This window comes from Pelobates fuscus, chromosome 2, assembly GCF_036172605.1.
Source record: "Pelobates fuscus isolate aPelFus1 chromosome 2, aPelFus1.pri, whole genome shotgun sequence".
In the NCBI taxonomy this organism is placed as follows: domain Eukaryota; kingdom Metazoa; phylum Chordata; class Amphibia; order Anura; family Pelobatidae; genus Pelobates; species Pelobates fuscus.
Window position 1 is genome coordinate 318,765,135 of NC_086318.1, and position 23,365 is coordinate 318,788,499.

The 23,365-nt window shown below is 40.4% G+C and overlaps 1 protein-coding gene across 3 annotated transcripts in view; it reads left to right on the forward strand.

Annotated features, from left to right (window-relative positions):
- SCML4 (Scm polycomb group protein like 4) overlaps nucleotides 1–23,365 on the forward strand; it is a 129,536-nt gene that overhangs the window by 36,277 nt on the left and 69,894 nt on the right. For all 3 annotated transcript variants that reach the window (XM_063443534.1, XM_063443536.1, XM_063443537.1), the window contains exon 2: nucleotides 17,239–17,450. In XM_063443534.1, coding sequence (XP_063299604.1) covers nucleotides 17,253–17,450 — 198 coding nt within the window. In that variant the 5' untranslated portion in view covers nucleotides 17,239–17,252. The remainder of the gene's footprint in view (nucleotides 1–17,238; nucleotides 17,451–23,365) is intronic.

Here is a 23,365-nt window from a genome sequence, read left to right on the forward strand (position 1 = left end):
ATCATTATCTTGAAGGTGTCATGCTTTCAATTAAAAAGTCACATTCTCCTCTAATTTCCACATTTGCAATAATGTCTCCATAATAGTTTTATTTACACTTTGCAATCCTGTCCTCAATGCTGCTATGGTGATAAATATACCGCAACATCATAAACTGAAAGACTGCATGAGATATATAACAATGGATTATAAAGGCATTCAAAGGGAGAAAATCTTTAATTTAGATAATAGACTGAATTTAGGGTTATTCCCTGAAGTGAGAATTCAAGGTGAATTCAGAATGAATTTTAAAATTAAATTTAAAGGGACACTATAGTCACCAAAACAACTTTAGCTTAATAAAGCAGCATTTGTTTATTGATCATGTCTATGAATTCTCACTGCTTAATTCTCTGCCATTTAGGAGTTACATCACTTTTGTTTCTGTTTGTGAAGCCCTAGCCACACCTTAACCTTGCTATGACTGACACAGCCTAAATAAATTTAAAAAATGGTTTTATTTTTAATCAGGTGTTACTTACTTTACACTGTTTTATCTCCTGCTCTGTAAATTGAACTTTAATTACATACAGAATGCTTCCGCGGGTTCAAGCAAGATATTATCAAAGGAGATAAGAAATTATAAACGAAACAGAATTTGCAATAAAGGAGGTGTAAACATTAGATGACTCTTTAAAGGAAGTGTTTAGGAAGGCTGTGTAAGTCACATGCAGGGAGGCGTGACTAGGGCTAGATAAACAAAGTGGTTTAACTCCTAAGTGTCAAAAAAACACAGCAGCGAGACTGCAGGGGCATGTTCTATACACCAAAACTGCTCCATTAAGCTAAAGTTGTTTTGGTGACAATAGTGTCCATTTAACCCCTTAACGCCGTTACGGCGTTCTATGCCGTCGCGGCTTTAATGGGCTTTAAAGCCGTTGCGGCGGCATAGAACGCCGTAACGGCTTGCAGCCCCAGGAGCAGAGGTGTACTCACCTCCGCCGCGATCCTCTTCTGGGGGGCTGTCTGAGAGCCCAGGCAGCCCCCCTCCGGCAAATGAGGCCCCCGGGGGCCATGTGATCGCTCTCAAAGAGCGATCACATGGCCCCCTATAGCTGGCTATGGATCTGCCAGCAGGGGGACTGTTTAAAATATTAGACAGTCCCCCTGCTGGTAGGTAGTGTAAAAAAATAAATATTAAAATGTTATAAAATAAATTAAATGCCTTTTTATATATATATAATATGTATATATATTATATATATAATATATATACATATTATATATATGTAACGTCATACGTAATGTATTTTAATATTAATATTAGTATATATATTAATATTAAAATACACTTAGAATGACGTTACATATATATAATATGTATATATATTATATATATAATAGATCTACATATATATATTATATATATATACGCATAATTACAATAATAAATAAATAAAATAATTAAATAAATAAATAAAATATTGAAACAAAATATAAAATAAATTATATATTCATATGTAATTTCATTCTAACTGTATTTTGTTATTAATATATATATATTGGAAACAGAATACACTTAGAATGACATTCTATATATATCTATCTATATATAAAATACAAATAACCGCAAATATATATATATAGATAAATACATATAATTACATAAAAGATTACATTAGTATACACGTAGAATTTATATACCTATAAATGCATATATATTAAAATTCTACGTGTATATTTAAGTAATTTTTTAACATAATTATGTCATTTGATTAATTAAAATTTGATTGACATGCCTGACAACACAGGGAGAAAGTGCAGAGAATTTAATTCGCATGCACTATATTAGACCCTGTAACTCTCCAAGACACCATAAAACCTGTACATAGGGGGTACTGTTTTACTCGGGAGACTTCGCTGAACTCAAATATTAGTGTTTAAAACTGGTAAATTGTATTACAACGATGATATTTTAAGTAAAAGTGACGTTTTTTGCATTTTTTACAAACAAACGGCACTTTTATGGACTATATTATTGTTGTAATATGTTTTACTGTTTTAAAACACTAATATTTGTGTTTAGTGAAATCTCCCGAGAATAACAGTACCCCACATGTACAGGTTTTATGGTGTTTTGGAAAGTTAGAGAGTCACATATAAGGCTTGCATTTCATTTTTTTGACATTGAAATTTGCCAGATTAGTTATGTTGCCTTTGAGACCGTATGGTAGCCCAGGAATAAGAATTACCCCCATGATGGCATACCATTTGCAAAAGTAGACAACCCAAGGTATTGCAAATGGGGTATGTCCAGTCATTTTTAGTAGCCACTTAGTCACAAACACTGGCCAAATATTAGTTTTTTGCTTTTTTCACACAAAAACAAATATGAACGCTAACTTTGGCCAGTGTTTGTGACTAAGTGGCTACTAAAAAAAACTAAACATACCCCACGTTCAATACCTTGGCTTGTCTACTTTTTCAAATGGTATGCCATTATGGGGGTAATTCTCATTCCTGGGCTACCACACCGTCTCAAAGGTAACATTACTAATCTGGCAAATTTCAATTTGAAAATGGAACGTTCTATATTTGACCCTGTAACTTTCCAAAACACCATAAAACCTGTTAATGGGGGGTACTGTTGTACTCGTGAGACATCGCTGATTACAAATATGTGCATTTTGTTGCCGTAAAACCTAACAGTATTATGACATTTACAGCTAAAATGTGAGGCGGAACTACAAATTAAAAAAAAAAATTCAAATTTCTCACAGTTTTTTTTTAATTTTATTCATAATAAATTGTTTCAAATACAAATATTTTATATGAAATGAAAGCCCTGTTTCTCCTGAACAAAATGATATATAATAAGTGTGGGTGCATTTAATATGAAAGAGGGGAACTACGGGTGAACAGACATATAGCGCAAATTCCAGTTTTTGTTTACGTTTTGTTTTGATCAGAACGTGTACTATTGACTCCGTCCTGAAGGGGTTAATATCAAAATTGTCAGACTGGAAAAATTACCTTAGCTAGGCTTTGCATTCAGCTACTCTGGCCTTAAATTTGAATTCACTTTAAATTCTTACTGCTTAACCCCTTAAGGACCAAACCTCGGGAATAAAAGGGAATCATGACATGTCAGACATGTCATGTGTCCTTAAGGGGTTAAATAACTCTGAAGACAATGATTTTCTTGATTGCCTAGTTTGGTCAGCAACATTTAGGCAGCATCAATGTAAACTCCTGACTGCAGTTCTTTGTACAGCTGGGAATTTGTGTGAGAAATGCAAATAATTTGTATTGTGAGTGTTATTTCCAAAACCAGACACATTTGTTTTCTTCAATGTAAAAAATAAATAAATCAGACATCTTATTATTTCCAAGATTTGTTTTGTTTGAGTTGTAAATTCCAAACTAAAATACTGCAGTGTAATTACATTGAAATTTTACTATCATGCAGCCTGCCAGCAGGAAACAACGAGGACAAAATCTATATTAATAACTGTGAAGGATTTTGTTTTCTTGTTTGGTTAGTTTTCTTGAATTGCAGAAGAAGACATCAATGCCTTTTTATAGCTAATCCATTGTAGACATCCTTTGCAATAATACATATTGAAATTATCTTTGTAATACGTGTCAGCAGTGAAAAAATAATGTAAACATTCTTGGTTTTAAAACATGTCAGTATGTTGTGTGCCCTCTATTAGAAGCAAAAAGCTATAGGAAATTTAAAGAAAATGGGCAAATGCAATACAAAAGTCAAGTGAAAAACCCTAAAAAAAAAAGTGTCTGCACCTAGATCAACTGCCAAAAGATCACTAACTTGAAGGAGATAAGGAGATCCACTTAAAGGAACACTATAGTCACCTAAATTACTTTGGCTAAATAAAGCAGTTTTAGTGTATAGATCATTCCCCTGCAATTGCACTGCTCAATTCACTGTCATTTAGGAGTTAAATCACTTTGTTTCTGTTTATGCAGCCCTAGCCACACCTCCCCTGGCTATGATTGACAGAGCCTGCATGAAAAAAAAAAACTGGTTTCACTTTCAAACAGATGTAATTTACCTTAAATAATTGTATCTCAATCTCTAAACTGAACTTTAATCACATTCAGGAGGCTCTTACAGGGTCTAGCAAGCTATTAATATAGCAGAGGATAAGAAAATCTTAATTAAACAGAACTTGCAATAAAGAAAGCCTAAATAGGGCTCTCTTTACAGGAAGTGTTTATGGAAGGCTGTGCAAGTCACATGCAGGGAGGTGTGACTAGGGTTCGTAAACAAAGGGATTTAACTCCTAAATGGCAGAGGATTGAGCAGTGAGGCTGCAGGGGCATGTTCTATACACCAAAACTGCTTCATTAAGCTAAAGTTGTTCAGGTGACTATAGTGTCCCTTTAATCTCAAGTGAAGTGGTCTGAGTTCCATGCCCTTTTAGTTTTAACCCAGCATCTGAAAACATGTTCGGCAATTGTATTGCAAAGGTTAAATACTGACAGCTGCTAGAGGTGCTTCCAACGATACAACCAAGTAAAACTCAGCTATTTTAACCCCTTAAGGACACATGACATGTGTGACATGTCATGATTCCCTTTTATTCCAGAAGTTTGGTCCTTAAGGGGTTAAGCAGATGGTCTCCCAACCCAGTCCTCAATTACCCCCTACTAGTCCAGAATTTAGGGATTACCCAGTTTTTAGAAAAAAAAACAAAAAACACTTTAGACACAACGGAGTAATCCCTAAATCCTGGACTGGTAGGGAGTACTTGAGGACTGGGTTAGGAACCCCTGCTTTAAAGCAACAAGACAAAGTTGTATGCAGACATGGCATGGAAACTATCATGGAGTGGGAACTGTGGCAGATAGTCATAAGAACTATCAGTCCAAATTTGTTGTTTGGATTGACTGAATCTTTTGATGTTGAAAGAAATACTTTGATTAGTTTCCTTCAGTGTTTATATTTGCAGGTTGTCAGATGTGTAGGACACACTAACAATCTTTTCACTTGTAAATAACAATGTAATTTGATTAATCTCGCTCAGTTTTCTGTGTCACTTTCAATTGTTTGGCTTTACTTGCTTATTCCTTTTAGCAATCCTAATTAGTTTAGTTTTTATTGGTTTCCTCTCATTAGATGACACTGTCTGCTTCTTGGTAATAATCTTGTTTCTGTAAATTGTCATTATTCACGCCCTGCATAGCACAAATGAATTTATTATATTTGACCATCAATATGTTACCTGTAACACAGTTATTGTAATATAGATATTTACATGCTATCACGGACATTGCTAGAAGGGCTGAAGCCATAGATGTGATCTTGAAGAGCTTTGGCACTCTGTCATTGTTGTCCGCAAAATCCCTTGTAATATTGAGACACCTGTAACACCTTAAATTACATATATATGGTAGTAACAAGATCTGTCATGTGTAGACGTAATGGGGAGTTGTGTGTAGTGCCCTTTTTATTATACCCCCTTTACATCCCAATAATGCAACATGAGACATAGTTGGTGAAAATAGGCCACAGCTTTTTATTAAATATTTCACCAAACGATATTACCAATACTTTGTATCAAATATATATTCTTTAATCATTTGTACATCAAACAGAGACCACAGTAAGTGGCAAAATACACCCCCCCCCCCCCCCCCCCCGCGGCCCCCTTGGTCAGGAGCCGAAAGCCTGCATGCATAGGTTGACACAACACATAAGCCGGCCCTTATCCTCGCCCCCTATGCCAATGCCCCCTCGACTCGATGTAAGCATGATACAACCTTACCCTTATAACAATCAAACTCCGGGGAGGAAACAGATCAGGTGTCCTAACCACGATACTCCTCGAGCACACAGCCCACACCTGCTCACTCCACCCTCGGAAGGTAACTACGCTTTAACATTATCACACTCAGTTCCCAGCCTAGGAACTCAGAAGCCAACACAACCACCCTATCACACCTGGGCAGACTGATACCACACAACACTGTACAATAGTACACCTGATTCAGCATGTTTTAATGAAAAAATTGTGCTTTTGTTGATATGCCACATCCATATGTATCCAATGTTCTTGCTGTGGCTATTGTGGCTAAGCAAGCTGTTTATTAAGAATTGCACACAAAAATAAAGAATTAAAAAAAAATAATAATTTGTACATCAAACAACATAACGTAACAATATAACTTAACAGTGTTCCATAAACATACCTGTCCTTGCCAATCAATTATCTGTAACCTCGGAACTCACCTCATCCCAACCAACACTGGCCACAAAACCTGGCCTTCCACCAACACCATGCTAGTTACTCCGTAATAAACCATACCTTAACTTCACCGACGCTAGGGGAGGGATCGTCCCCACTTTCTTTCACACCCGTTGGACTCCCCCAGTCCAACCCATGATTGGCAAGGACAATCACCCGCCTGCTGTAACGAAAGGCAAGTGAGAAAAAACATTGAAACATAAACAAAAAAAAAACAACCTAACTAAAGGGAGGGAGGGAAACAGTTCCTAGCCGATTATAAAATGGCAGGGGGGAAGAACAGAACATGCCTCCTATTTATACCGCCTACCCAGGGTCTTGCACTTAGTTTATGCACCTTTTTTTTTTTCTTGCTCCCATCATATTTGGAGTTAACTGTACAGCACAGTGTGGGGTATTGCTGTGGGTGCAGGGCTGGGGGTAAATACTGCAGGCACAGAGTTAATATGGCATGGTGTGTGGTTAATACATCAGGTATGGAGGTTTTGAAAATAGGCTCATATAATACTCTGAATTATTTTTAAAAAATGGGTAACAATGTGATTCATAGAATATTAGGACCCTGTTATGTCGGAAACAAATTGGTACATTTGGCACTTCATGATTTATAGACATGTGTCTCGGTCAGGCCAGAGGCAATATCTGTTCTCCCATGCTGTGAATATGGTTTTGAGTATTTCAGAGTAACAGCAGAGCTCAAAGATCTGCAAGAGAGAGAGAGAGAGAGATGGGGTGGGAAAAGATATTTAGCTAAAAGACATATAGAGACACCCGGCTGGGGGGGGAAATATTAGCTAAAAAGTGAGCACCATAACAACTGCAGCTTACTGTATTAGTTATGAAACCAGTATGGCCTTTCCGCCTCCCGTCTCCCACCCCCCCATTGTAGGGAGTTAAATTGTTTCAGAATGTTTTGACTTCTTAACCACTGCTACTTGCATCCATCACTGAATGGTGCGCTGGAAGCTCCAAATCAGGGCTAGCTTATTGGTTGACAGTGTCAGCTGCAGAACCTCCAACAGAGGTACAGTCCCTGGTGGATCTCAGGTAAGAAGTCAAACAGTTTTTTTGTTATTTACAATGCGTGACACAAGGAGCGGTAGTGGATATGATGCTTGGATTGTTCCTTTGATTGTATTTGCAATAATAATTATATGTGTATCACTAGATCAGCTCTGTGCTGTTTAGCTGATATGCTTGCTGCCGCGTTGCCTGTTCTTTCTATCTCAGTTGCTATGTGACATTATAATACTTTGCTGTTGCAATACTTTACTCCATTTTTTTTCAACTGCAAGATGAACCAGTGAATCACACAGATGTTATCTCTGTCAGGGCCGTCTTTAACGCGGGGCAAAAGGGGCCCATTTATTCCTGGGGGCCCAAAGCATCTGCCCCTTGAGCCCCGCGGGCCCTTTAATTTTTCACCGGACCGGTCCCCTTCCCAGACAGACCGCGGCTAGACTCCTATCATTATATTTCCCGCGGACCCTTTAATCATGAGGGCCGCAGCCAGGCCCCTAACAATGTGTTTCCCCGCGGCCGGGCACCTCTCCCTTGCGGATCATGGCTGGGATCGCATTGCCTGCTGGGAGGAGTGAGTACAGGTCACTTCCTCCCGGCCAGCTAATTGAAAGCCCCGTGGGGAGGAGGAGGTGGCAGACACAAGAGGTATTCTAAATTCTGTATGTCGGTGTATGTGTATCTGTGTGTCAGAGTGACTGTGTACGTGTGTCATAGTGTATGTTTACCTGTGTGTCAGAGTATATGTGTACCTGTGTTTGTATGTACCTATGTGTCTGTGTTTGTATGTACTTGTGTGTCAGTGTATATATGTATGTCTTTGTATCTGTGTATGTATGTGTACATGTGTGTTTTTTATACCTGTATGTATGTGTACCTGTGCGTCAGTATATTTGCTTTTGCATGTGTATCTATGTGTCAGTGTTTTTTTGCTCCTGTGTATATGTGTGTTTCTGAATGTGTGTGTATACCTGTGCATGTGGCAGTGCATACATCCCAGTATTACAATGCAAACACGGCACAGAAATACACCCCTGCACCTGTGTGGGTAAGGGTGTATCTGTGTGTGGCAATACATACACCCCTGCATGTTCAACACTGCACACATACACTCATGTCACCCTCCACACAATGCCACCCCTTTCACCCAACAAAACTCACATTAAAGGGACACTATAGTCACCAAGACCACTTCAGCTCAATAAAGTGGTTTGGGTGCCAGGTCCCTCAGGTTTTAACCCATTTAGATGCAAACATAGCAGTTTCAGAGAAACTGCTATGTTTACATTTGGGGTTAATCCAGCCTCTACTGGCTGTCTTCTGGACAGCCACTAGCGGCGCATCTGCAACGCTGGAGGCATATTATGCCTTTATTACGCAGAGCGTCCATAGGAAAGCATTGAGAAATGCTTTCCTATGGACACTTTGAATGCGCGCGCATGCGCATTTGGCTCCGCTGATGTCGGACATGGGAGCTGACGTCGGTGGGGGAGGAGAGGTCGCCAGTGCAGAGGGAGCCCGGCGCTGGATTAAAGTAAGTAACTGAAGGGGTTTTAACCCCTTCAGCACCACCCTCAGGGTACTATAGTGTCAGGAAAACCTGACACTATAGTGATCCTTTAACTCCCCTAATGCTGTCACACTCACCCTCTCTCACTCTGCCACACTCACCCTATCACATTAATCCACCTAATCCTGTCACACTCACCTTCTCTCGCACTGTCACAAACACCCTTCCATGCTTTCACACTCATCCTCCATAACTCTGTCACACTCACCCCCTTTCATCCTGCCACACTCACCCAAACACATTAACCCCTCCAACTCTGTCAAACTCATCCTCCCAATCATGCTGTACACACCCTGTCACATGAATCAATCCCTAATCGTGTCACACTTCCTCCTCTAACCATGCCACATTCACCTCAACCCTGTAACACTCACCCCGCAACCATACCACACCACCGTGTCAATTTAATGCCCCCAAGCCTGTCACACTCAGTGCCCTACTTTGTCTCATTCACACCGCCCTAGCACACTCACCTTGCACAGTAACCCCTTTAAGATGGCGGGGTCAAGGGGGCCCAAGCAAATACTTGCCCAGGGTCCAATCAATATTAAAGACAGCCCTGAGCTTCCACGGCAACTAGTCAATTGATATGTATGATTTTAACTTGAATTAGTGAATTTGCAGCTTTGAACAGACTTTATACTTTTATTAATAATTAAATTAGATCGTCAGTCTGTTTCTGGATTATTTATGACAATATCTATTTAAATATTAGTTGACATTGGCCAGGAAGATCTGTGGCCTAAGCTTTAATGCCACGTTACCAAACCTTCGCTGACTGTCCATATTTACCAGATATTAGAAATTATATTGAAAGCATGTCACTGCCTTAGCTTTTCATTATTAACACCTAGCCAATTCCCCCTCATAACTGTAAAACGGAGGAGATGATTGCAATAATTTAATGGCGTGCCTCTTTGTTTGTTAATAGCAAGCCCAAGAACATACATAAAATCTGAGATGGGCAACATTAAAGATGAAGCAATAAGGGACCTCATCGTTTGGTTCTTTATAAATCAGGCGTTCTTTGACAGGTAATCAAGGATCACCTAATTTAATTCTCGTCATTATCTGAAACGAAATGGATATTACTTTGCTTTACAAATTAAATTAAAATGTATTTAAAGGGGCACTGCAGCCATTCACACATGTTAGGTGTAATGTGTAGTTTAGTTTAGTTACTATAGCCAGGTGTTGGTTTTTTTTTTTTTTTTGGTTTATTTTTATAGATTTTTAAATTTCAGTATTTCTTTAGAATAATTTAGCTCCATAATTTTTTGCCTTTCCTCCTAACCTGCAGAGTTAGACAAAAAATACAATTTTAAGATATTATAACACTGTAGATTAGGTTTCCCTAAAACATTTCTTATAGGATAAGTTCAGCTGTGATGTAGAAAGTTAAATAAACAGTCCCACCACCATCATAACAACTACAGCATTCTGTTGTACTTAAGGTGCAGGAGTGCCCTGGCCCCTCCCCCAATGAAAGGAGCTAAACCATTTGGTAACAATTTTCCTCCTTACCTGGCGTCTGCTGGGTGCGCTCCCTGCCTCTCTGCTGCCGGACACTCTCTCCACTGAGCTAAGCCTGGCAGTGCAGGGGAGAGTGGAGAGAGAGATGGGAAGAGAGTGGCACCCAGTGGAACCCAGGTAAGAAGGGAAACTATCACCAAAAGGTTTAATAACCATAACAACTACAGCGTGCTTCTAGTTATGTTTCTCAAAGACTGACAGATCATACATGAGTGTTTATTAATACCGTTTTAATACCCTCTATATGTTCTATATATTCATGCAAACTGGTTAATTTATAATGCACATTTTGTCTGCTTCCTAGAAACAATAAACGGTCACACAGAGTTTTATAAAAATGGATTTAGGCTGTGTTCTGAATTTACACTGATTGCGTAACTGTCTGTAAACATATTATTTCGATAAATTGTGTTGGAACACTATAGCGTTAGGAAATCAAATGTATTTCTAATGATATAGTGTTGCAGTCATCTTCACCAAGTGCAAGAAAATGCTCCTGCCCCAGCAATGTCATGGAGGAGGCCTTGCCCTGCCAATACAATGTTCCCCATAGAGGAGAATTGGAAACCTAATACACATGGCGATGAGTGCCGCACACGCATTCATACCCCATTTTTCTCTTTTGTGTGTCTTACTCCCTCCCCCTTTGTGTATCTTACTTCCCCCAGCCCCATTGTGGGGCTTATGCAATAGACAATGATGTAAAATCATAGAGCTGTAAAGTGCTTGACATCGATCTTACATTAATGTGGTTCTATTACTTTATTGACCATCTTTAGGATAACAGAGGTAAATTAAGGTTCACTTTCATGATCTATAACACATTCTCTAGTCTCGGGTGGGCTTTTTCCTGTTGGAAATGGGCTTTCAGATGATAGTAATTTGTAAAAATAGCGTCATGTCTCACTCTTGTAAAAATTCCGACATACAGAGAAAAGGTCATATAAAAGTTGAATTAGTGAAAGATAATGTAATTGAATTAAAACCAAGAATCAATTATATAACTCATGGCTAAAGAGGACCTATCATCTAGCAGCTTAAGAATTGTTGAGTAAGATCCTCACAGAAACAGAAATAAGTGGAAAACAGATTAAAAAAAAAAATCAGATAAGAGTTGTGCTGGACTGTTTTAATTTTTTTTAAGTGCCAACAGCTGCAGTTTCAGAACCCAAGACATATGCTAGTGGAGACTCCTATGAGTATATTTCACTATGGAAAAGTATCTGTATTGCCTTCGATGCATTGTGTTCTGTTAAATGGATTGTGGCGTTCAAAGAGGGAACCTGCAGCAGACACACTGAACAAACAGGGCAGTGAAAATTATAGTTGCGTGCCATGATGTGTTTGGGAAGAGAATGACACTGGGATAGGGACATGATGACACTGGGGTATTAAGTGGGTGATGGTACCCGAGGTAGTATGTGACACTGTTGTTTGAAAAAGGGTGGCAAAGGAATGTGGAGGGAATATGTGACACTGTTGTTTGAAAAAGGGTGGCAAAGGAATGTGGAATGTACAGACAGTGACTCTGTGGGTTTAGGTGGAGAGAGGGAGACACTGAGCACATTCTGGGTATGGAAAATACATTTTCAATATAAAAATCACACAAGTGGAGTGGTATTTAAAGGATCACGTAGTTTAATGGGGAGGGATGTCAAGGTTTGCAGTCTTAAATTTGGCTATAGACTCAAGGCCAGTTATATTTGAACTAAGCTACATAGTTACATAGTTAGTTAATAGAGACATTGAGTCCATCAAGTTCAGCCTTCCTTACATCTGTTTTTTGCTGTTTTGCTGTTGATCCAACAGAAGGCAAAAACAAAAACCAAAAAAAAAACCTGTTTGAAGCACTTCTGATTTTGCAACAAACTAGAAAATATATCATTCTTTACCCCAGAATGGCAGTCACATTTATCCTTGGATCAAGAAGCTATTACCCTACAATCGAAAAAATATATAATTGAATATTATGTTTTTGCAAGTATGCGTCTAGTTGCTGGTTAAACATCTGTACAGACTCTGATAAAACCACTTCTTCAGGCAGAGAATTCCACATTCTTATTGTTCTTATGTTAAAAAACACCTTTGGCTTAGACTAAATCTCCTTTCTTTCAGTCTAAACTCATGACCTCATTTCCTATGTAAAGTCCTGATTGTGAATAGATTTCTAGACAATGGTTTGTATTGGCCTTGGATCTATTTGTGTAATGTTATCCTATCTCCTCTGAGGTGCCATTTTTCTAAACTAAAGAAAAAAAAAATGGTAACCTTTCTTCAAAGCTAAATTGTTCTATTCCTTTTATTAATTTTGTAGCCCGCCTCTGCACTCTTTCTACTGCCATAATGTCCTTCTTCAGAACAGGTACCCAAAGTTGCACAGCATATTCAAGATGTGGTTTTACAAGGGATTTATAAAGAGACACAATTATATGCTCATCCCTAGAATTTATGCCCCCTTTTATACAAGAACCTGCCAATGCCCTCCTGGCCAAATGTGGCCGAAGCACCCTCATATTCTGCTCATGTCAATAGGCATTGTAATGCCTGTGGCTTGTTTCTACTTTTGTATTGCAGCAAGGAATTTAATATAATTTGTACACCAAACTGCTAGCAAAAATACAGTTCCAAAGTAAGTTAACATTTAATTTATTAACTTTTCTTGTACTTTAAAAAAAAATATGTAATTCTTTTTTTTTTTGTACAAAGAAATGATACAGTTGAGTGCAATGCCACAAACAGTGGTTGCTCACTTGGATATCAATCAGTAAGTACAAGTGTGGCATCACTGAACATTGCACGTTTTTGTGATTAACAGGTATAACAATAGTGGTAAGCAATGATTGTGCCCCATGTGGGTATGAGTAGAGTGGTGCGTTATGCTGTAGGCGATATCCATAGTGGGGTTTACCCCTAGCTTATTAACCTTATGAGTGTACATAGCGGGGTCGCCCAAGAGTCGGCCGGGGGGTGGAGGGGTAAGGCATTGTGCGTTTGTGTATCTATGTGATATGACTATATGTTGTGTAGGTCTCCTAATGCCGGCGTTTCGGTGGCTCGTAGTGTATGTGTACAAACGTAGGAGCGGATTAGATCAAAGTCAAGGTGGTAAAACAATCAGGTAAGTGTGGGCAAAATATTTTGCAGCTTAACTAGGCATAGTCTCTAACTTGTGTAGTATACTCAAAGTGTAAGTATTATGTTGGAGAGTCTCCACGGATGATCTGCTTCGGTCTCCTCAGGTAGACAAACTGCTAGGTGAGGCTCTGGGGTTGTTCCGTGGGATAAAGTCTCGGATGGCGGCCGGGTTTTTCTGGGATAGTCCCTGTTTCTGTGTTGTTGCTGTTTGTAGTATGCCTGCTGCTTTAAGGTGTAATTCGAGTTCTTGGTAGTCGTGCGCTTTGTATACAGCCCTATTTTGGGTAAAAATTACGGCTTGAGGTGTACCCAATCTGTAGGGAGTCTCTCTGGCCCGCAGGTGTTGTAGGAGAGGCTGTAGAGATTTCCTCCAGGTGTTCTTGGTGAGATCTGGGAACACTGATAATGCGGCACCCTCAAACGACATAGGAATTTCCCCCCTCAGTGCGGTCAGCAGTGCGTTTTTGTCGGAGAGGGTTTGGAAACGCAGTTTGAGGCCTGGTGTCGCATTCGTTTGTGCTTGTGGTGGCTTTGGTAGCCTAAACATCCCATCCAGTCTCAATGATTTAATTTGTTTTGGTGGGAGCAGGGCTCCTAGGAAGCACCTTATGTAGTGGGGTAGGTCAGCGAGGTCTACTGACTCGGGTATCCCCCTTATTTTCAAGTTGTGGCGTCTCCTCTGATCCTCCAGGGCGTCCAGCCTGTCGGTAGTGGTGGCCTGCCGTTTTGCCAGATCTGCTATTTGCTGCTCTACCGTTGTAAGTCTAGCCTCGTGGGTGGTGGTGCAGGCCTCCAGACGTGTGATTTTTGTTACTGCCCCTTCAATAGCCTCTTTATAATAGGCCATATTCGCTGTCAGGTCTTTGCGGAGGTCTGCCAGAATTTTTTGAGCTACATCCACTAAACAAACACAAATGGTGCAATAACTATACACACACTACATCCACTACACAAACACTCTGCATTCACTATGCACACACTACATCCACAACACAAACACACACTCTGCATTCACTATACACACAATACATCCACTACACACACACTCTATCCACGACACAAACACACTCTGCATCTAATACACACAAACATACAATCTGCAATCACTATGAACACCGCATCCACTTTACTCACCCATTTTGCATCCGCTACACACATTCTACAGCCACTATACACACATTAAATTCAGTACACACACACACTTCATCTTTGTGGGTGGAATCAGGATGGGCCCTGTGGATGGATTTGGGGCTGGGCCATGTGGGCGGACTCGACGGCGGGTCATGTAAGAGGGCTCAGGGGTGGACCCCAGGTGCCCCTACCATGGCTGCGTTCTATTGCTGGATATTCAGCTTTTACTAAATAACTCTTAAACATTCTGCAGGCTTCACAGGAAAATAATCAGTTTATGAGTCGCATAATTGTCTGCCACATTTCTGGCAAGGAAAAGAGTCAGAGACAATTCCCCAGATAAAAATAAACAGACATATCTTGTGTGCAATTATTTTACAACAACAGATAAAACCAGATCTGGGCTAGGGAGCAATTGCTTGACTATTTCTTACATGTCATAAGAAAGTTTGCAATACCTGTTATATAATAAAACACGCTGCAGATATTATTTAAATATTCAAGCTTCTCTGGGGAAGTATACAGCACTCTGGAAATTGGAAGAACTGTAAAACATGTTAATCAGAAAAACCTGTTTTAAAATAATCCAATCGGAATAAAATGTACTGGCATATGTTTCGCATCTTCTAATTCACGTTTTATCTCACATTATGTTGAACGTATGTCAATACTTTAGGTCATGTTTTAAACAAACATGGATTTAAATATTCTAGAAATATCATTGCTTCTGGTTTCTGTATTTTTTTTTTTTATACAATCAAGGTGCCAAATCAGGTTTTTTTTTTTTTTTTTTAAGTAAATTGCAAAAAAAAAGAAACACATAGAAGTGTAGACAAGTTAGGAAAACCACTTAAAAGAGTTTGAATAGCTCTAAAATTATATTAAAAAAAAAAAAAGAAACGGTTAAAAAGACGATAAAAGGGAGAAGTATAGAAAAGTTTACAAGGATAAAAGGCAATCAGTGCCCCCAACCAAACCCGCTGACAGGAATTGTAGGTCAGTTTAAGATTAAAGGGACACTGTAGTGTCAGGAAAACCGCTTGGTTTTCCTGACACTATAGTACTCTGAGAGTGCCCCCACCCTCAGGGCTCCCTTACCTCTCCTCCCCCGCCGACGTCAGCATCCTTGTCTGAAGTCACCGGCGCCGAATGCGCATGCCGTGCGCGCATTCAAAGTGTCCAGAGGAAAGAATTTTTCAATTCTTTCCTATGGACACTCTGCGTGATTGAGGCATAATATGCCTCAATCATTGCCGATGCGCCTCCTCTAGTGGCTGTTCTCAGAAACTGCTATGTTTACATCAGGCAGGGTTAACTCTAGAGGGACCTGACGCACAGACCACTTTATTGAGCTGAAGTGGTCTGGGTGACTATAGTGTCCCTTGAATTACTTTTGTTACATTCTAGATCAGGCATAGATGCTCTAGATGTTTTGGACTACATCTCCCATGATGCTTTGCCAGCATTATGGGGAATGTAGTCCACAACATCTGGAGTGGCAAAGTTGGTCTATCCCTGGTCTAGATTATTAGTTTTAAAGAGCAGTTATACCCAATCCCTGTGACAAATAGTGAATCCAAATCTAGACCACAGTCATTTTTGGTCTTTATTTAAAATGTTGCCATAGAAGCTATGACGGAGATTTATCAGTGTTTTGTTCTAAAAAAGTGTTGTAAGTACTAAAAGAGAGTCAGTCGATGGAAACCAGTGGAACAGTCACATTCCATTGGGGGCTCCTACCCTTTTAATGTTTTTTTTATCACTTTTTTAGAACAGAACACTTTAATGAATCTACTCCAGAACGTTTTAAATGTTGCGAGTTGTTTAAGTGATACTGTATTTGTAATGCATAAAACAAGAACAGTGTCATTAGATCTCCATTAATAATGATCCTGAGTAAACGAGCATTACTAGAATTAAGATGAGGGTCAATGTATGGGTTATTGAAAGGACACTATAGGGACCAGATAGCTGCTAGAGATGCTTGACTCCGTGAAATGACACTGGACATTCTCATGCCCTGCATGATGACGTCCAGCGTCAAAGAAATCCCATAGGAAAGCATCGAGGCAATTCTTTCCTATGAGGAAGGCCTAATGCGCACGCAGGGCTTGCCGCGCATGTGCATTAGGTCCCCCTATCGGATGATGTCAGGGACACTGGCACTGGAATTTGTTAAGTGATAAATTTTTTTTTAACCCTTTATGTGCCAAAAGAGGGGGGGGGGGGGATTTGGGGACCAGAGGGCACTATAGAGTTAGGAATAGAACTTTTTATTCCTAACACTCATTTTTTTAAGGGTTAGAGGGGACTTTCACTTTGATTGGAGGGGCTTATGGTTTTAAAATAGAGCTAGATGCAGGTGGTACCTTCCTTCACGATGCCGTGGACTATAACCTCCACCAGTTCTTCAACTGGCTTATAAAGTGCAACTCATAAGATAACCCACAGTGGGCAAACATGACAATTTAGGATATGGCTTGGAAATGCTGTGTTTGCAACAAATTCTGGATGATACAGAGGCAGACATTGTAATGTTATGCTAATTGTTTTTATGCACCACAAGGGTAAAATATTTGCTATTTGTGTCTTTCACAGGTCAATCTCTGTATATGAATCATTCTTTACTACCAGTGAGAGAGCATAGCGTGGAGATGCAGTCTCCAAGGATACCTGGAAGGAAGCGAGGACGGCCCCCTCTTCATTCCAATCCTCTAAAGATGGCTGTTCACAATCTCTATTCTGGGTCAGCAGGGGCCATCCCAACTGTAAAAATTCCAAAGAAGAGGGGCAGGAAGCCAGGTTTTAAGGTATTGAGTATTGCTTCTACTCACCTGTAGTTTCCATCTCTCATTCTGTGCAGTCGTAATTGATACAGTATTCGTTTTTTTGCATACTCCTCAGTGCAGCACATCAGGTACTTAAAGAGAACCGGACAATTTCAGATATTTTGGAAATTGTGAAAACCAGCGAACCAACTCCTGTGCTGGCATCTGAATGGTGGAAACAGTCAGAGGAAATGTTAATAGGTTGTCCAGACCTGCTGAGATTTAATTAAATAGATAAATAATATAAGAAATGTTTACTCTTGCATGTCATAGTGCTAAATGCTAATGTAAGAATGTCTACCCTACAGACAAGCATCACATGTATTTATTTACTCCACCCACTAGAAGTCAAAATACAGACTTTCAGTGTTTAAAGAAAAATCTTATTGAAATACCATGCCTACCAACTCTGGCAAGACAGTTAAAATTTTTGGGTCCTGTCCCACTTAAGTTCCCTGTTGGCGCACTTTTTTGGACATTAGGGAACTGTCCCCCCAGCACTCATAACTATGATTAGGGCCCTAGAACCCGGCAGGGAACACTGACACTGTGCTTCCTGCAGGATCGGCCCTCTGTGGGCCGGCTCGCATGATAGACAGGCAGTCTGCCATGCATTCTCTTGTACAAATTCACGTCAGGCTGACCTGCCAGTAACGCAGTACGATAGACTCTCTTTCCAGACGGGCCCGCGTCTTTGGGGACAGAGCGAGTGATACAATGTGGTCTCTGGTCCGCCCCCCTTTACCTCCCTCCCACGGCGTCCTGATTTGCAGGACGCTGGAGTTAAGAGGAATTAAATTCGGAGGCATTTAACTGACGGTTAAGGGAGTAACTCTATTTATCATTCATGATTCGATGGATTGAACACAGATGTTACTTTGAATACTTCATTAACCACGAGTAGAATTGGTTGCACCAAGGCACTATCTATTGATTTACTGGAAAGGAGAGTGCTGAGCTTTTTCTACATGTATTGCGAGGTGTCAGAGAAAGCTAATTTTACAGTTGGTTTGAGTAAGAGACATTCTTGTGTTGTTTTCCACTAAAAATCATAAAAGAAAAACACACAAGTAAATATAACTTTGTCCCATTTACCTGCCCCATCCCTCCCCCCATCCAACCTCTCCACTTCCTCCCCACAGGTAACATCTAGCTGTCTTGGAAAGTATTTCATTGGAGTAAAGTTAGATATTCATGCCAGGATTTGTGCATCCCCAAAACTGGGTCAGAGTGAGATGACCAAGGAGAAGGTCAGAAGGACTTCAACTTAAAACCATGGTGTAACTAAGAAAAATCATTAGGATCCCCATCTACCCAACATCCCACTTAGTGTAAAACATGGAAGCCAAACCCTTTCGTGTTGGTGAGAAATAGGTTGCACCCCACCACCACCTCTGCGGAGAACCAAGCCATATACTCCAGAGTTGCCTTAATCCACGATTGGAAAATAATGCCTCGTTTTAGGATATAGAGCCATAAAACTTATCAAACATCAATCAGTCTTGTGTAAGTCATTTGGATATGAGGTTTGACATATGTGAAGATCACTGCTAGTTGGGAGCAGAATGAAAATACAATAACTCACCTTATGTACAAGACTACACAGATTTATTGTGTGTTCTCACTCTATGATATGGGTCGACTTATTTGGGTTTTTGGTGGGTCTAAAAAACCCTGAAATCACTGGATAAGATCTGAAGAATTATCAGGTATTATGTGACTGAATTACTAATTTCAATTATCAATAATTACATCTTAATTGGTCATGCAAATATTGATTTAGATGTTCCCTTTATGGCACGAGAAAAAAAAAAGTATATGAAAGAGTTACTCATTAACACTGTACTAGAGGTACCAAATTTGTATTTCTCTTATTTTAATTTCAAGTACCTGTACATATATATATATATTTTTTTTAATTCTTTATTTTTGTTGTGCGGGTGGGTACAAGGTTTCATCAGACGCCACAACAGCGTATTGCAGGATTAATACATGTTTAGCATTGGCATGAAAAATCGCACAGTTTTAAGAAATTTTTATCTAGTTTAACTAACCGAGTGTATCGTCAGAGTGAAATTAAACAAGTGTATAACATTTTATGCTTGACGTTGCTAGATTGGTTATGGTAGGTAGTGAGATCCACCTGACTAGGTACATGCTACTACTATCGCTGTAGTCACTTAAGTAGCTGGAAATCTTACATTTGCATATAACATCTGCTCTTAACATTTGCTGAGAACAATTGCTCTATCATCTTCACATAGTATTTGCAAGATAATTAGTATGTAGCCTAAAAGCAGGTAAAGCAAAATATATGGCAAACTATGTGTGGTCGCTGATTAAATCTTAGAGCTGTAAAAATGCCTATGCCTCGGAGTCTGCCTCTAAGTTAACGTTCACAAAGTAATAAGCATAATAACGCTTAGCGAAAATGCAAACGAAATGAAAAGTAAAAAGTAAAATAACGCCATGAGTGCCAGTGTGCAGAGAAACTATTGAATACAGATTAAGTGTATTAACCACCTAGGCTATTAAATATGTGCTAGAGAAACAGGTTAGTAGTTAGGTAGAGAGCTGTGTGTCTTGCTAAATGTTACGAGGGCAGGCTGCCACAGGGTACCAGCGTGTCAAAGATTGGTTGTCAGGCAGCGCTGCGATACTAGGGAAGCATGATTAGTCGTTTTTACTGAACAGGGTCTGCCCACGTGTTAAGAGCTAGTAAGCCACACATATGGTTAAACTAAGGCATCACTAAGCTGAAATAAAAATTTAACAAAGTAACATTGCTTTCTAGGTTATGAGAGATCAAATATAAACCACCAGCTTGATAGGAACTGTTAGGGTTCACGTGAGGTTTGTCTCAGGACAGTCCGTTTGCCAGGCAACATAAGAGGCGCAGAGGGAGGCAGTGGTAGTGGTCTTCAACCGATACCCCGTGCACGCCATCGTGGACAGTTCATCCCATGTTCGGGTATCTCGGTCTCCCTGTCCGGCATACTCCAGATTTGGTCGCTCTGCCGGCCCCAGGCCTTCGCGGAGGCCCCTGTGTATGTCCCTCCGCTCCAGCTGCTCTCATTGCTGCAGGCGATCTGCCCGGTCGGGTTGTGGTGAGGCCATGGTGAGGAGAGTAGGCGGATTTGCGTAGGCGCCATGTTTTCCGGGCACCCGGGTAGGGAGCTTGTGTTTGTGCGGTTGGGCTTCTTTTGCCTTTGTGCAGGCGGAGGGCCTGGGAAGTTGGTCTGAGGTGCTTATGGGTGTGGGTTCTCGGTGAGACTGAGTGTTGCTTGGGGGGCATGGCGTCGGATGGCGTGTGTAGTGGCTCACCTTCATGCCGCCCCTTTATTCTCATGCGTTTCACCGGTGTGCCTTTCTGCTCCCTGTGCCCTTGGTTCCGCACGCCCTGGGGTGGTGGTGCTTGCGGGTTTACCTGAGGTATGTTCAGCAGGTGCCATACCTTGGTCCAGAATTGGTTAAAGGCTGCATCCAGTCGCTGCTGAATGTTGCTGCCATTCTCTGTCCCTTGAGTGTGGTTTCTCTCGCTTGTCGCTGCCATCTCGAGCAGGCCATGTGCTTGGTAGCACTTTTGTTGCTTTCCCGTGGGCCGCGGTTGCGGGCTTCGTCTGTCTCTCTCATTGCCCATGCTGGACCGAGATGACCCCCATCTGTCCAAGGGGGGTTGGGGGGGATATGAGTTGGGAACCCCTGGGAGTCCATACTCAGGTCTGCAGCGCGGTGAGCGGCCATCTCTCCACTGCCCGATCTCTGGTAGGCCTCGGGTGGTAATGCAGGTTCTCGATGGGTTACACGCATTGTTTTGTCACCCGGGTGTTCCCTGCTTAATGGCACCTCTCCTGCATGCTTCTGTGCCGTTTTTGGGGGGGTTAATACCCCAATTTGTGCTGTGTTAGGCAGGAGCTGAGGTGCAGCACAACCGCTCCGTTTGGATGCTAGGCTCCACCTTGTACATATATTTTTGAACAGCTTCAGGGGATTAAAAAATTAACACTGCATGGACTGAATGAAATATTATTTTAAATTAAATGGATGTAAATGTAATCAGACAGATACAGAAATCACTGTATTAAAGCGACACTGTCATAGCCAAATCCCTGTTATTTTTTTTGTACCCCTAGTTACCCCAAATGCCCCTAAGCCCCTAAAATATTACCTATTTTTTCATCTTTATTTTCTGTCCGGATCTAGGTCCTGGGAGCCGCCATCTTTGTGTGGGTAGATGAAGTCCCCGTGGCCTTACATTTCACTACATTCCTACCTCACTTTCTTCTCTTGCTTCTAAATTATTGGGCATCATTCTATATAATTGTTTAACTTTGCCTTCTATTACAGTAGACACAGACTAACGATATGTCTTATGGATGGATCTAGTCCATGAAGAAGACATTTCTATGATTAGAAGGGGTAGGGCATGCAAAAGGGGTATAATGCAGACCTAAGCTGTCCCCTGTCAATGTTTAGTTGGGAATGAGTGCTGACCATAGCAGCAACCACTAAAGGTAGGGTGCAGCAGCCTACAACAGCACCACAGAAATGTAGTGGCACTTTGAGGTATTGCACCAGACTGAAGAGAGAAACCATAGAATCGTGATACCCCTATATCCGATATTCCTGCTCTCTTGCATCAATTTAAATTACTTTTTATCTGCTTGAAGATACGAATTATGAAAGTAGAGTGAAACTTTGTATGAATCTAGTTTATGTTCAGTTATGAATACAAATAAATGTAATATTGTTGATTATTTAAGTAATCCCATGTGTACACACAGGTAAATGTTGCAAACACTTTTGATAAGTATGTTAGATGGGAAAAGGAAATTAGGGAATATTGCTGTTTATCAGTATCAGGTATTGACCGTTATGGTTAACTAATGGGGAGGGTTAACAGTGAATGGGCCAGCTACTCAGAGGTGCCTTCAGAATAACCTGTAAAACTAGCCACACTAAAAATATGACAGCTTATCTTTATAGCCCAATACTCTGTCCAGTCACCCTGAGACTATGCCCAATACAAGAATATGTCTTAATCCCTGATAATTTATCTAGCTACCTCTAAATCCAACGCGTGTGCCCATTCACACTGCAGATATATTATTAAAGATCTTACCTACTGGAGACATACTCTGATATCCTCAGACGCTGCCCATTCATTTTAAGATACTGAGTATATAATTCAAATGTACTGGGATCTCGAAAAACCCAAGTATCCCAATTTGGAAGAGATAGCTTATTTTTATCCCTCCCCTCTGTTCCTCTTTTTTATCCTAATGCCCCTCTTTTGTAGTAGCTCAGTATTTTAACAGTATTCTACCATATAAATGTATGCCAGAGCTCCACAGCCAATAACATGTCTTTAAACTTCAATAAATGTGTTTAGAAATCAGTCTGTGTAAATAAAATACATTGTTCTTGTTCTAACATACATTACATAAATTGCTATTAGCAAGTCACCTGAAATTTCTCAAAACAGCCACACCCCTGGTTACACACCCACTCACCCCTAAAACTAGTGGCACTCTTTGTCCAATTGAAATGCTGGTTAGTAGGGGGATGTATGGATATGATACCTATCCTTGTGCTCTGAAAACCTGAAAAGCTGCTCACCTGATCATTCATACTTTTATTTACTCCGTTGGCACTTAGTGTGGCCCATTTACCTACACTAAATTCCATTTAATGATGAATTGTAACAGTTAAAGGGACACTATAGTCAACTGAACAACTTTAGCTTAATGAAGCAATTTTGGTGTATATAACATGCCCCTGCAGCCTCACTGCTCAATCCTCTGCCATTTAGGAGTTAAATCCCTTTGTTTATGAACCCTAGTCACACCTCCCTGTATGTGACTTGCACAGCCTTCCATAAACACTTCCTGTAAAGA